General features: G+C 40.2%; 1 protein-coding gene and 1 long non-coding RNA gene across 3 annotated transcripts in view; both read left to right on the forward strand.

The window, feature by feature from the left end:
- On the forward strand, positions 1–3,415 carry LOC113974248. The gene is made up of 3 exons (XR_003536488.1): positions 1–266; positions 2,837–2,944; positions 3,077–3,415. It is a non-coding gene; the product is annotated as an uncharacterized LOC113974248 (long non-coding RNA).
- A 3,433-nt stretch (positions 3,416–6,848) lies between these two features.
- Positions 6,849–15,194, forward strand: part of COL12A1 (collagen type XII alpha 1 chain) — a 97,471-nt gene continuing 89,125 nt past the window's right edge. For both annotated transcript variants that reach the window (XM_027697165.1, XM_027697170.1), the window contains exons 1-7: positions 6,849–9,002; positions 11,015–11,131; positions 11,791–11,934; positions 12,852–12,908; positions 13,595–13,858; positions 13,972–14,136; positions 14,586–14,759. In XM_027697165.1, coding sequence (XP_027552966.1) covers positions 8,984–9,002; positions 11,015–11,131; positions 11,791–11,934; positions 12,852–12,908; positions 13,595–13,858; positions 13,972–14,136; positions 14,586–14,759 — 940 coding nt within the window. In that variant the 5' untranslated portion in view covers positions 6,849–8,983. The remainder of the gene's footprint in view (positions 9,003–11,014; positions 11,132–11,790; positions 11,935–12,851; positions 12,909–13,594; positions 13,859–13,971; positions 14,137–14,585; positions 14,760–15,194) is intronic.

Below are 15,194 nucleotides of genomic sequence, written 5' to 3' on the forward strand. Positions count from 1 at the left end.
TCTTCCCAGACAGACCCCTCGCATCGGGAGCTACAGTAATCGAGGCGCTTCCTCTGCGCTCAGCTATTGCCGCCGCTGCTGCTCCTCGTTCGCCGCTGCTGCTACTTGCTGCTCTCTCCACAAGGTGCCCCCGGAGCTTCATCCTTTATCCTCCTCCCTTTACCCAGGTCCGACTGCTCCGGCTGCTGCCGCTGCGGGCACCGCCGGAGTCATCGCCGGAGGAGCTGTCCTGTCACCGATCCCGCACCCCGTGGCCACCCCGGCAGGTCTGTGTGTGCCCGCGCAGGAGCGGGGGTCCCCTGCCCTCCCCGCCGCCGACCCCCGCGGCCCGCCCTGTCCGCACGCAGCACGCATGCAGCCCCCTCTGATGCACCTTAGGCTGGGCTTAGCAGCGCCAGGCTGGAGGCTGGCACGGGATTGGGAAGGAGCGTGTTGTGTGCGCTTTGGGCATGTCAGAGCCGGCTGCAGGCGTGCGGCTGGGCGGAGGAGAGGTGAAGAGCAGAGCGCCCCGGCGCTGCTGGCTGTCAGCCCCGGGGAAGGCACGGGGGAGCCCGGCGGGGTGCCGGGCGCCTGGGCAGAAATACATTGGGAGGCGGCGGGGTTCCGCAGACGGAGGCTCCCGGCGGCCGGAGGCTCCAGGCGGAGCCCGCTGTCAGCGCCCAGCGCGCCTGCAGGCAATGCTACCGCTGCGGCTTTGGCAGGAGTTCTCGCTTCCCTCCCCTGTGTGTACAGCTGCCGGTGATGCTTTCTCTTGCTTCCAGTTTTTTATGCCTTTGATAGGTAGTGGGTTTTTCCTGCGGTTTTTTTCGTTTATGTTACTTTTTTCTTCTTTAAGTGGTAAATGTCATGCACTCTGTCTGGGAGAGCTTTGGCTAAGCTTTCATAGGTTGAGTTAGTGTGAGGTTGGACTGGCACTGTGAAAGGCTGGTTTTTTGTTCTTTTGTTCTTTTTTTTTTTTTTAAGCGGTCTCTAAAGGTCAATGAGAAAACCTTTAGTTCTGACACAGAGTCTGTTGTGTCACAACTGAGCCAGTGAGAGGACCTTTCCTCTGCCACCTCCAGGCTTTGTTTCACATTCCTAAGTTCGCAAGAAGGAAACAGTGTTCCTAGGTGGGCAAATGAATGCTTTGACTGAGATGATGTATTTCATGAAACAAAAACGGTAGACCTGCAGCAGTAGTGAACTCCTAGATGCCTTTGTGAGATGATTAATTTCTGTTGCTCTTCAGAAGGATCAAGAGATGGCACTCAAAGCCTGCACAAGATTTCCAGGACAAAATGTCCTTTTGCGTGAAGTTTAGGCGATCATTAAACTCACTGCAGAATGCTGTAGATCTTCCCAGGGACAGCTGTTTCCCATGCAGAGCTGTGATATGATTTTGGAGCTTTCAGGGCAATTTAATACTAACGCTCACCCTTCTTGTGTTGGGGAGTCATTATGGTAATATTACTCTTCTGTTTACCCTCTGGAACTGCCATTGGACTGAAACCATTGCTTAGGTTTTCTTCGAGCTCTTGGTATTTTCATGTGCAGTAAAGGCATTTGGCTAAGGCAAGTATATACAGCTGCTCAAAAGAAGCCTGTTAAGCTCAGTGTCAGTAACTAGGAAATTCCTGGATTTCCATAGCATCCACCCAATAAGTGTGCCTTGCTGGGTAGTTCTCTAGATGGTAGAAGAATATTATTTTCCCTTTCAGTTGTTTCTGTGGATGAATGATTTATGTATTTTTCTTTTGTTTTGCTCTTGGCATCTTCCCGAGAAAATCTGTTGCCTAATTGCTTTTGGAATTCTCTTTCCTCCAGCCTAATTATGATATATGATGCATTTATGACTTTATTCAGACAAATTGCCCCTCCCCTACTTCCCAAGATAGAAAATCCCAAACTTTAGAAACACTTATATTTGTAAGTGATGTGGACTGTTCATATTAGCCTTTACTTAGACAAGGAAATAATTTGGAAGTTTGGCTGGAGTGATCGGGAGTAATTTTACATGGCGCAGACCATATAGTTATGAAGCTGCTTGCAATTAAGAACCGCTAACTTGGCCTAATCCCACCTTTTTTGCCAGACAACCTACAGTGATTGTGAGGCTCTTTTGTCTGTCGGCTTTTAATAGTATATTTTAAATCTATTTTCTCTAAGGACATGTAAATGAATTATCAGATGTTGAAACATCGTGGCTAGACAGACGTGTCGAATTTCAGTTGTGTGTCACACACACTTCTGTATAACCTATTTCAGACCTTCAAGAAATGAAGAATAGTACATTTGTAGGCAGAACCCCTCAAAAAAAATTTTACTACAGTTTCCAAACTGCCTTGAGACCACTAAAACAAAGCTAACTAAGTGGTTCAACAGTTATGAAAAAGGAGCCGAATAAAATCCCCAGCTGAAAGAGACATTTAGTTGATCCAAGTCAGGAATGACCTCTGAATTAGCTATCATCACATTCAGCGATGAAGTCATGGAGCTCCCTTTTGGCTCCTGTCTGTGCGGAGGCACAGGTCTTCACTGCACTTCCCTGATCAAATTAACCCTAACTAGGTTAAAGCTTCAAGTACTTACTGTGGTTGGAAAGACTTCAGCAACAAAAGGCACATTATTGCAAGATGAGACTCTCCAGTTAGTCATACAGATCTTTCATCGTCTTGGACAGCTTTCAAGTCTAGAGTTTTCAACCTGGTCCCATGGGTGGGGGCTGGGGATAAGGGAACAAAGTGAAATCCGTGGTTCGTGGTTTTTATGTTTCATGAATACACCCACGCAGTCCTTTAATCCACACGTATCATTTCCTTCTCCTTTCTCCCCCGTCCCCCCTTCTCCATCACTGCAGATTCATTCATGTTGTTGTGATCTGAAAGGGCAGAAATGAAGACAGCACTGTGCTCGGCAGTCGCTGCTCTGTGTGCAGCCGCCCTCCTCTCCTCCATCGAGGCTGAAGGTAACCTTCCCCTCCCTGCCCCCTTGCCCCGGTGCCCTGCTGACCAGCAAACCTCCCAACCAACCTTGAGCTACTGGCTCTGTCCCTCTCCACTTTTGAGTGTAACTACTTTACTTTTTCTCTCCTTCATAGAAACGCCTCTCCTTCCTTGCCCAGCTCCTTCTGTGCTCTGTTTCTCCCAGCTAGTCAGCTGGACCGTAACTCCCTCTCTCTGTCTCTCTGGTGTGCTGTCCACACCGCCCCACTGACAGAACACAGGCCAGCCGATGTGGCCTCTGGGTGCAGTGCCCCGAGGAGCCCACTGCCACTGCTGCTGCCGGCGGGCAGCCCAGCATGGCTGGGGCTGTGGTGCTGCCCCCCTGATGGACCAAGAATGGCTGGTATCTGGGCTTGTTTAGTAATACTGAGAGAGGAAACGGAAAACCCATCACTCAACAACCCACAGCTTTGAAATAAAATGCTCCAACAGAGTCTGGCTCTCTGCGCCTGTGTGTTTTGTCCAGCCGGACCCCTCGCCTCTGCCCCGCTGGCCTGCTGGTACATTGGCCTCCCCTGCTCAGCGGGGCGACCCCCGGCTGAGCCTTGGGGTGGCCGGACCTTCCCTCAGGGACACTTCGACCTCTGTGGAGGGTCTGACCTGGGGAACATGCCTGGGGAGATGCTGCCATTGCCATGTCATGTGTCCTGGGTACTTCTGAAGGGAAGGCTGGGCCAGGCCTTTGTAGGGAAGCCGGGGCTCCAAGGCTCTGGCATGCATGTGGCCTCATCACCTGCAAAGAGGCTTTCCTCCTCCTCCTCCTCCTTTGGCCCCGGCCCAGTCTCTCTGGAGGCTGAGGCCCCTGTTGGCCCTGGCAGTGTCCTGCCTTCAACTGAAGGGATGAAGACCTGGGGAGACCCGTCTTGGCCACTGCGCTTGCTGTAGCGTGGCTCGAAATGGCCTGGCCCTGGCACATTTGCTCCGCAGCAACTGTGAGAACAACCTCCCCTGCACCCTCAGTGTGAGCTACTTGGCTTTGGTCATAATCATGGCATTTCTGCCAGTGGTGGCTGCCAGGGGCAACAGAGATGCTGAATGTCCTACACTGAAATGGCTTGATCTGACCTCTGGGACCTGACTTCATCATAGGGTGAACCACACCACTGGGTGTGAACTCCCTGGGATTTACTGGAAAAAAAAGCAGAAGCCAGCATCTGATAATTCGTTCTTTTCCCCCTTCCTTCTCCTTCTGTCTTGAATTGAAACAAATTCTCTGATCACAGCCTGCCTGCCACAAGCTCCTGTGTCTGGACCTGGTCTCCTTGACTGATGGTTACTAAAAGCATGGGGTGCCAGACATGCCTTGGCAGTGTTTGCTGCCCCAGCAGCAGTGCTTGCTTGGGGCATGCAGATGTGAAGTACCCTGGCTCTCTGGAAAAAGGTGGCATTTCTGTCAGTAGTGCAACATCTGGTCACCCTAGGAGAGAATCAGCCCACTGCCTTCCTCTTGTGCTGCGTTGTTGTTGGCTAAGGAACCAAAAAAGGTCATTTGAAGTAATTTCAGAGTTGCATTTGAAATGCAGGGCCGCTGTGCCAGAGAAAGCAAAGAAAGTGTACAGTTTTGATGAAAGGAGCGTAATGGTTTGTGTGTTCTTCCCTATCTTAGGAGGGAGCTTGGTTGGAGCTGGAGTACTGTTGCTGTTGTCCTGCCCTACTGATTACACGTAGGGAGTATGCTATTTCTGAAAGTAAGTGAAGGTGTTTTATTTAGCTGTAGTGTAGACTAAACCAGTCATAGCTTCAGTACTGTAAAAAAAAGCTACAAAAATATATTTGGAGCAGCACACAGTTATTTTATAACAGTAAAACTGTACACACTGCCAGACAAGCTGGCCAAGCTTGTTTAGATCCTGTGTGGAGGATGCACTATTGCTAAGCAAAAGAGTGGACAAAGCCTGATCTTGAGAGTTGTAGAGCAGTCCTGACCAGGACTTACATAAACAGAAATGTTTCTTAAATAAAATACCTAGTTTACAGTGATCAGGTTTCTCTGAGGGAATTCTTCTAGTTTCAGAGTTTTGAAGTAAGAGCAGAAAAATGTGCGGTGAAAAAATTGTGGTACTGAAAATGGAAGGTCAAAACTAGGAGTACCGTAGGACTTGCTGTGGTAGGAACTGCTTTTGTAGAGCTTTTTGCAGTGTTTTTTGTTTGCACTATACAAAAAGTCATCCTTCTGGACTGTTTTAATCTTGTTCTTCAATTCTGCATCATTTTGTAGATTGCATGTTGGATCTTATTCACTTTAGTTCTGGTATCACTACAACTTAAATCTTGTCCGCTGAACTGAATTTCTACTGTGAACATATGTCCTTTAGTCTTTTTCCTACTTACAGATCACTTTGTGGCAAAACTCCCCTCCCCAGGTCAGTCAATCAGTCTTGTGCCTCTTTGTTTTGGCTCTCTCTGTGGCATTCACGAGAGATGCATTTTGAATTTTCTTTTCCTCAGGTGTGAGTAGACACTTGGTGTGAAGAAAAAGTGAAAGGAGAATAAGGGAGAGGACTATTTGATGTGGTAAAGATTGTTGATATGGGGTGGGAAGGTGGGGTGAAAGCAGAGAGAAGGAAAAGATTAATTCTATTTTTCTGCCTTCCTTCAGCTTTCATTTATCAGTCTCTCCTGGGAGTAGATCTGTCTGGTGTTTATCTGATGCTGCTGTTCACAGATTCCTGAATCTTCCAGTATGAAACTGGTTCTTCATCAGCATCACAGCTGCTCTGAAGTCCTTTGTGAGAACCATGCTCTGTTACTGTTGACAAGTCAGAGCTGCAGTAATGGTGTTAGAGCTTTTCTACAGAGAAGCAGCAGCACAGGGTTTTCCAACTGGGCAGTCACTCTAGGAGTAGAGAGGGTAAAACCCATGTGTAGTCTAAATTCATGGCATTTCAGTGGGGAAGTTGTTTACCCTGGTCAGGACTGCAAATCTGTTTTCAAGCTCAGAATTTTTTCTCTCACAGTGAAATTATTGTTTTATTTTGCAATTCTTCTGATCTCTCTTGCTCAGCTTAAATTTCCTGTGCGTGATGCTATATTTTATGCTATAAGTTCTTTTGTGCCTTTTTATTCTCTCTGCCAAAATTTCTCTCTGTCACAGTATTTTTTCCATCTTTGATCACAAAAAGCCAGGGGTTCTTATTTCAGTCATAGTTATGAGCCTCTAAAGGTGCTGCCTTTTCAGTTTTTCAGGAGCTGGTTCAGACCTGGAAAAGTCTATTGACTTAGGCTGGAGGTAGGGAAGGAAGCCATCACTGATCCAAGTGTGGGACCTTTGTATAGTGCATAAAAAGGTTTGTCCAGTGAAAAATCTGTTACCAGGATATGCAGTAGAGTAAGTGACAAATAATTGCAGCACAGCAGTTGCAGAGGATTACAGAGTTTCTCTTGTAATAAAGCTTGTATTGAGTACACTAATTTTCATTGAATGAATGATTTAGAGATGATCTGAGATAGGTGAAACTTGAAGTTGAACACTAATCCAGCTTTAGAACTGGTTGGTGGGACCATTATTTAATTACCTTTTGATGTCTAATTTCTATCTCTTGAGAAACTAGCTGTTGATTTCTAAGTTCCTAGGAGAGAGGACCATGTAGATTGATATGTGAAATTGAAATTTTTATATATATGAAGGTGAACTATACCTCCCTGTTTTTCATGCTACTAATTAGAATCAAAGTGTACATGCATTTGTAGGTGTATACAGTCATGCACATACATATATATGCACAAACATGCATGAAATTTGGTAAATATTCATGCATGCAGTTGTGTTTAGTTACATACATCTTTATATGTATAGATATATATATTTAAATTAGGTTTTTTTCAAAGTACAGTTATATATCTTGTATTTTGAAGAAGTTTCATACACATGTACAAAATAAAAAAATGCTACGATACAGATGACAATGTTTCAGTGTTGTGATTGGCGATGAATATCCAACAAGTCTGAGAAGCAGCTCTTTACTGCATTTCTAGGCTGTAGCTCATTCTTTCTCCCAGTTGCATTGGCCACACAGACTTCAGAGGAGCTTGACTGGGGTCATGATCTAATTAGTTGTGCCAAATCCATGCCATTTCTGGAAAAAATATGAAATGAGGAGTTTTGGCATCTTCCAGCCTCAGCAGGGCTTATCGCTGTGACAGTAAGGCTGGGCTTACTCTTCAGCTTCTGTAGATTGTATAGATTTCATGTTATTTTAACATGGGCTAACGTTATTTCACGTGCTAATCATAGTCCGTCTTCTCCAGTGAGTGGAATTACAAATTTTGTTTCTCATAGGGATTGTGGATGGCAGCTACTTCCAAGATATATCACTTTTAAGTCTGGTTCTGGATATAAATTACTTGAACTTCTGGTTATATTTTATTTCTATCTTGTTAAAGATATTCATTAGAATTCTCTAGCAGTCACACTGTGTTATCTGCAAAAAGCTGTAGACTTTTGTATATTAGGTTTGTATTACCTGTAAAGTAATACAAGGTATTTCATAGCATGAAAAAGATGTTTTGCTCTATATTTTTTTGTTTCAGAAAATATACTCCTATTACACATGTAAATAACACAAGAAGTGGCTATGAATTAAGTATATTATGTCTGGTTGGTTTTTTGTTTGTTTTTTTTTTGTTTGGGGTTTTGTTTGTGTTTTTTGTTCTGTTTTGGTTTTTTTTTGTGGTGTGTAACATATGCTATCCAGTTAAGAAAATTATCATATCACAGTTCTGAGAGTGGTCAAAATTAATGTAGTGTAAACATTATTGTTGTGCAGCAGGATATTTTTTTCTGCTCTGGAAAACTGTTAGAGAGCCATTCATTTCTGTGCATCGACACTGGGATCACTGTATTAAGACAATACTATAATCTCATCACGTATTATGATCATGACTCAAGTCAGTGAGACGTTTGGCATGAATTTTGATGGACATAGGATGAGCATTGTCACTACACTGTGCGCATTAGGTGCAACTTCACTTCTGCAAGTAGTCTGACATCAGGACTGCTTGCTTGAGTAAAGCTGTGCTCACATGTCAGATTTCGTAAAGTGAAGTTTTAAGGTTTGTCCCAGTAATGGGGCAATCTCCTACCACAACTAAGGTCATTTTGTTCCTAGAACTCTGGTCTGATTCAGTATTGCAGATGTATTATTTTTCCACTGGTGAATTCCCTTCTGGAAGAAGAATTTTAATGAGGTGGAGTAACAGTTGCCCTATTTTATTATCACAATAAGATTTTTATCATCTAAACATTTTGCTGTACTTTGGCTCAGCTTACTGCTCTCAGTCATATGACTATGGTTTGGTCTTCACCCCACATATGGTTTCATTTGGGTGAAATCTGACCCATGTGAAGGTTCATGGATGTTTTGGAGATTCTGTTTGAGTATCAAAAGCTTACAGGCCATCTGGAAGATATTTTGATGACATTGGATCCAAACTGCTCCTTTTTTTCACTCAGGCAAGGTTCCTTTTTGGATTTGAATGGGTGTAGTATTCAGTGCTTGAGTTTGATAAGCCAGCCATAGGTTGAGAATGAATGGATTTAAAGTGCAGCAATGAAGACTGGGGTTAGGTGTCGGGAATAACTTTATGATGATAAAAGCAGTGAGGCCTTTGGAGTAATTTCTGTGGGAAGCTGGCAGTCTTGCCAATAGTGGAGGTCTTTAAGAATGATCTGAGCAAACATGTCAGGAATGACTTGGGGTGGCTCGTCATGTCTTGACTATGGGATGGATGAGGAGACTTTCAAGGTCCCCTGCAATGCCATTGTTCTAAAGTGCTGTGATGACCTGGATGAACGGATACGTCACTTACGAATTGATGTACTATTCTTGTTACCTGCCAAGATCCACATCTGAATTTTCATAAATGGATTAAAATCCTTTAAGATGTTAAAGACTTCCTCACAGTCAGCTTTTTCAGTTTATCTGGAATCCGGTCATTTGGATATCAACAAGTTGGGCTGCTGCTGTCCTTCAGCAGTTAAAGCCTAAAGTCTCTGCTGCAACATGCCAATTTACTTGCAAGGTTGGTAGTGCTATTTTTTCCATGTACTGAATTTTTTTTAAAAGCATGCTCAGGTCAGTTGTCTCTGCCTTTGCATTAAATTTGTCCTGAGCCATTGCTACGGAAACAATATTTTATAATGATATTCTTATCACCTAAATGTATTTTCCTATTAACATGTGTTGCATGATTTTGATACTAAGTAACTACCCTGATGTCTCTAGCATTGTAATACTCATAAACTGAATGATGAATAAAATGTGCATGCAGGTTAATGGTCTAATCTCACTGCCTGTGTATGGACAACAGGAAAAATAACATTTACTTTAGTACTAGTGTTATCTATCATATCAGTATTACAAAGCCATATTATCCTATGGTTTGAAATGACAGAAAATTAAAAGGAGAAAAATGCCAGATTTTTTGAGCAAAAAATTTTACTTTTTGCAACTGAACAGTAACTTTTCATAATTAAACATTCTAGCATTTACCTCTTTATCTGCTTTTAAAATTATATACAAATCTGAAATGAAATTTGACATATGATGGAGATCTTCCATGAAACAGAGATCTGTCTATTAAAAATGCCTGCAAAACCCTCTCTCAAGTAGTTAAGGAAAGTATGGCTGGATCTAATCTTACTTTGTAGACCTATTTAAACAATAATATATAATACACCTACCATGCACTGACAGTGAGTCAGTAAAATACTGCATGAATAAGCATGACAATTTTACAAAGAGAATATCATTATAAAATATTTATGAAACGTCTTTGTGTAATGAACCTTGTACATGGAGGCTTTTGTCCATTGTGGGAAGCTAAAAAAATAATAATCAACATTTCATTTACATATGCATGATGCTGCAAAATAGCGTATGTAAACCGTTTCTTTCTGTACTGTTCAGTTACTTCTGTCATCAGCTCCTACAAATTTTATTTGCAGTCATTTGTTCAGATCACTGGTGCTCTCTTTGCCGTTTTCTATAAATTCTGCAAAATAAATGTCCATAAATATACCTTGATGTTGTCTTTTCATAATTAACCATTGTGTTGTTTGGAACCATACTGGCATTTTACGTTAAAATGCCACTATTAGTATGGGTACACCTGCTGCAAAGGGAACATGAAAACAATAGTTTACACCTTTGAAACTGTACAGAAATCTGGTGTAAACAGATTTTTATTTTTGTGAACTTAGCATTAGCTCAAATATTTTAGCAAATTGCCATAATTATTAATGCTATTTATTATCCCCTTAGTTCCTGAATCCTTTGCTGCTATGTGCATAATATGTCACTTTAGTGGCTTCTAAGGACAAAGGGGTGAAGCTTTCCATATTTTGAAATAAAATGATACCTCAGTGTATCATTATTACAGATATACATTTTGCAACTATATTAATATCTAGACCCTAACAGAAATTGTTTTGCTGAACATTAAATGCCCCATCTTTTCCTGTATTCTTTAAATCATTTCTTTTCTCTGCCAAGTTTCTAGATTCAGTGAAATTGATAGAGAATATTACTATGCAGAGACTATATTAAAAAGCTGATAAATTCTTTGATGTCTAATTAAGAAGACTACTGTGTTGTCCACATCCTAAATGATCTCATGATATTGTAAGCAGGTTGTGATTTGGCATGCTTTTACGGATTGCACCCAGCATGTAAAAAAATTTCCTTTAATTGTTATGTGAAGTGTTTGCATATGTGGTTATTATCTGTGAACTCATTGTACATGTATCCAAATGTGTTTTCTATTGTGCTTGATTTTGCTGGCCATTCTTGAATGTCTTGGCAACTCAAGAAACATATGTTCTGTGCTGTCTTCTGTAATGCATATACTCTTTGATGTTTTGTCACATTTTGTCAGCTTTTATTTTACTCTTTTTCCAACAACATATCTTTATATTTGTTGGAAACAAATTTATGCAAAGACAATTTTAGTAAGCTTTGCTCAACATTCTTTTATTTATTCATTTACCATTTTTCCAATTTTTTAAACATCCACCTGGTATAAATCTTTTGCAGTTAATCCACCATCAGACTTGAATTTTACAATTATAGATGAACATAATGTTCAAATGTCATGGAAAAGGCCACCAGATGCAATAGTGGGTTACAGAATAACTGTGGTTCCAACAAATGGTGAGTTCTGTAAAATTTTGTTATGAGATTACATTTTTTGAAACATTGGGTTTATTTTTGCTTATATCTAATTTAAGTATGAGAGTAACTGTTAAAATATTTCTGAAGTTTGTGATCAAGACTGGGCAGCAGCAAAGGGCATACAAGGACCAGTGATTGTTCCAAGTTAGAGCTTTTTTTACCATAGCATTTACTGTTTTGGGACTGCAAATAATAAGTTTTGGATGCCTTTCCTTTGCAAGAAACAAAGAGAAGGTAGAATTATCACTCTACTCCTCTTCTGTGCTTTTACCTTAAAGGTTAAGAATCGTATTGTGCCATGTAAGAGTCATTATTCTATTTCACTTTGAGAAATAATTAGTGTAAATGTGATATTGAAGCAGACCTGGACCATGATTTATTAGATGATAGTACATTTTGTATGTGCATTTTGAGATTCAAATTTCCTGGAATTTAGTAATTTTGTTCACTGTTGAAAGCAAGTTAGTTTGAAGTTTCATGTTTCAATATTCATACTTCATGAAAACCGAAAGTCTATCGTTCTGAAATTATTATTGGATTTTAGATAGATTATTCTCTGTTGCATTTTGTTTTATGATAAACTTATCGATATTATTGGATTTAAAGACTGCATTAAGTGTTTTATATATTTATTGCAGATGGACCTACTAAAGAATTTACTCTTTCACCTAGCACTACCCAAACTGTCTTATCAGATCTTATACCTGATGTAGAGTATGTTGTATCAATAGCTTCATATGATGACAGAGAAGAGAGTCTACCTGTTTTTGGCCAGCTGACAAGTAAGTAGCTGTTATACAATCAGAAACCCAAGTAAGATAACTGAGTGGTCATTCATAAAACTTTGATCCAGTTCCTCAATAAAATTGCCACATACCTAAACTCTCATTAGATGGAGCTGTCTGAACATCCTTTTCCCATTATTCGTAGTAGAAGCAGAGAAAATTTGCAAGAGATCAAAGGAGACTAACATGGATATATAGTGTCTGACAACCCCATAGAATTCTTGACAGGAGACACCTGGTTTTTTTTTATTTTTTTGAGCTAAACCTACTTTCTGTAATTGCGTCTGCTGAAGTCAAGGGGAAGATGATCATTGACCTCAGTAACAAATGAATTCCACAGACAACCTGTGTGTGTATGTGTGTGTGTGCGTGTGTGAAAAAACTAACTATAGTCATCAAATAATAATAAAATGTGACACAATATATCTGAATGCATACTAAAATATTGAATTTAAGTTTTTATAATTTATATTAATAATTAAAACATAAAATAAATTTAATTGAATAAAAATCCACAGCATGCTCTCTTCTATGATGTATTTTGTCTCATGTATCAAGCTTCACAAACAACCATGGGAAAATTACTTATGATAAATTACCCTAGTTTTTAGAAATGGGAAATACTGGTGTTTCATCCAGGGATGTTGCAGTTAATTTTCAGGAAATTACTGTACAAGATATATAAATACATAGTATCCTTAGTTATTTGCATTTTCTGTATTTTGTGTTGTCCTGAATATTATGTTGTCACATCTGTAAGTACAGGTGATGTATTATTCACAACCTATATTTATATTTTTATGTTCTGAGTCTTGTCAGATTTGTGTCTCTAATTCCATAAATGCTTTTCTTTGATGTTTACAAATTTAACCTGATTTCCTCCATTAATTCTGTCTGTTGTGTGCTTTCTGCAGTTCAGACAGGTGGTCCAGGGATACCAGAGGAAAAGAAGGTTGAGGCTCAGTTACAAAGTAAGGTGTTTTGTCTTTCAAGTTACCTGATATTTATCTTATCTGAGGTCTAGCTCTAGTACCCCATAAAGTTAAACTGTGTTACCTAGCAATGAAGTTCACTTGTAAAGTTGTCCGGAGCTAAGAAAACTTTTGAAGGGACTGGGATAGAAGGAATTTAGTGACTGGATTGAAAGATTAAGGTGCAAAGTTGGTACTGAAACTAGGAATTTCATGCAACCAACCTAAGCAAGTCCATGAGTGTCTTGGTCCTATTAACAACAAGCATTGTGCTGTGGATAAAAGACATTGCAGAAGAGCCAGTGCAGCTATAATGGGGAGATAAAGATACAAGGCAGAAGTGGTAACAAAATTATGTTTTTCTGTAACACCAAATCACTGCAAAAAGTTTTGTATGTGTGTTTTCATCTGTTGTGGCATAACAGATCTTGTGGATTAGCATGAGAAGTGTTTCAAAACAGTTTCTTTTTAATAATGGCGGCTAGAAAACTCATATGGGTAAATTCACTTCTGTGAATAATGCTTCCATAACTAAGATATTCCAGATAAGAAGATCAATCTATTAAACATCTGTTTGTTTTGACTTTTCCCTACTAAGTTCCCATTAGACGTCTCAATTATTTGTAAGAATGCTATTGCTCATTTGCTAATAGTGTTTTGCTTTTTTTTCTCCTGTTATGTTCCAGGATGCTCCATAAGTGCAATGACAGACTTAGTTTTCCTGGTAGATGGCTCATGGAGTGTAGGGAGAAATAACTTTGGATATATTCTGGACTTCATGGTTGCCCTTGTATCAGCTTTTGACATTGGGGAAGAAAAGACAAGAGTTGGAGTTGTTCAGTACAGTTCAGATACGAGAACAGAGTTCAATTTAAATCAGTATTTCAGAAGAAGTGATCTTATTGATGCAATTAAAAGGATACCTTACAAAGGTGGCAACACAATGACAGGTACAGATTTTCCACATACATGTTTATTCAGCATTTAGTTTCGTAATTCAAATTTGCTTTAAATTCTGGTTCATACAGGTCTAGTAAAACACAACTTGTGGTGTTGTTTTTAGGTGAGGCTATTGATTACCTGGTTCAAAACACCTTCACTGAGTCTGCTGGAGCAAGAAAAGGCTTTCCCAAAGTAGCAATTGTCATTACTGATGGAAAAGCTCAAGACGATGTAGAAATTCCTGCAAGAGAGCTTCGCAACATAGGAGTTGAAGTTTTTTCTTTGGGTATGTTGAGTTTTTCTAATGATTGAGAGATTAACATTGATAAAGAAGTAATGTATATGTTGTAGAGATTTGTGTTTTAGGAATTTCATTATGCCTCTCTTTTAATCCGTATGCATTAGTGGGTCATATCTGATCTCCAGAGTGAAAAATACCATTTATGTTGATTTGATAGTAATTCTGTAGCTCCTACATGGAGATTAGGATGACAGACTAGCATAGTTTCAACCCTGGCCTCACTGAGGATATCATATTATTTTCTTGCGTTGGAAATGGAGTGTGTCACCTCATTATTTTGTATGTTTTTGTAGTTCGATTATTGATAATGATAAAAGACAGAAGAGAAATTAAACTCAGCTTTACCCCAGGATGTTCTGACATTTCATGGGTACATTCACAGGTGTCTGTATTTTATGGCTACTTAACACAGTCCTGTCTATTGCAACTTCTAGGTATAAAAGCAGCAGATGCAAAGGAACTCAAGTTAATTGCATCTCAGCCTTCACTGAAGCATGTGTTCAATGTGGCTAATTTTGATGGAATTATGGATATACAGAATGAAATTATCTTGCAAGTGTGCTCCGGTGTTGACGAACAACTAGGTGAACTGGTTAGTGGAGAAGAAGGTGAGGTACTTTATATACACATATTTATAGAACTCAGTTTATTCCAATGCATATTTAAGAGGCTATCCCTACTTCCTTTGCTTTATTTCTGGAATTTGATCCGTTGTCTCATTTAGCAAGTGTGGAAAACTGGTCTCAGTCTTGTGTATTTAAATGCACGAGAACAGAACATGTGATGTAGTAGGTTTGGAATAGCTCCATTATTCCATAGTTTTGAAGGCAACATTGATGTGCAGTTGTCAGTCTCATACAGTCAGTTTGGACACGGGCATCACTTCTGTGGAAAAATGTATTAAAGGGAAAAAACTGCTTGATAAAGGGGCAGAATATGTAATAGGTTAAGAGCCAAGGAATGAAAACTGGAGAATACTGAGAAAACACAGACACCAACCTGTGTCACTGCAGGTTTCTGGCCCTGTAAGGTTTTAAGTAACT

This window comes from Neopelma chrysocephalum, unplaced genomic scaffold, assembly GCF_003984885.1.
Source record: "Neopelma chrysocephalum unplaced genomic scaffold, ASM398488v2 Primary Assembly neopelma1_23b, whole genome shotgun sequence".
NCBI lineage: Eukaryota > Metazoa > Chordata > Aves > Passeriformes > Pipridae > Neopelma > Neopelma chrysocephalum.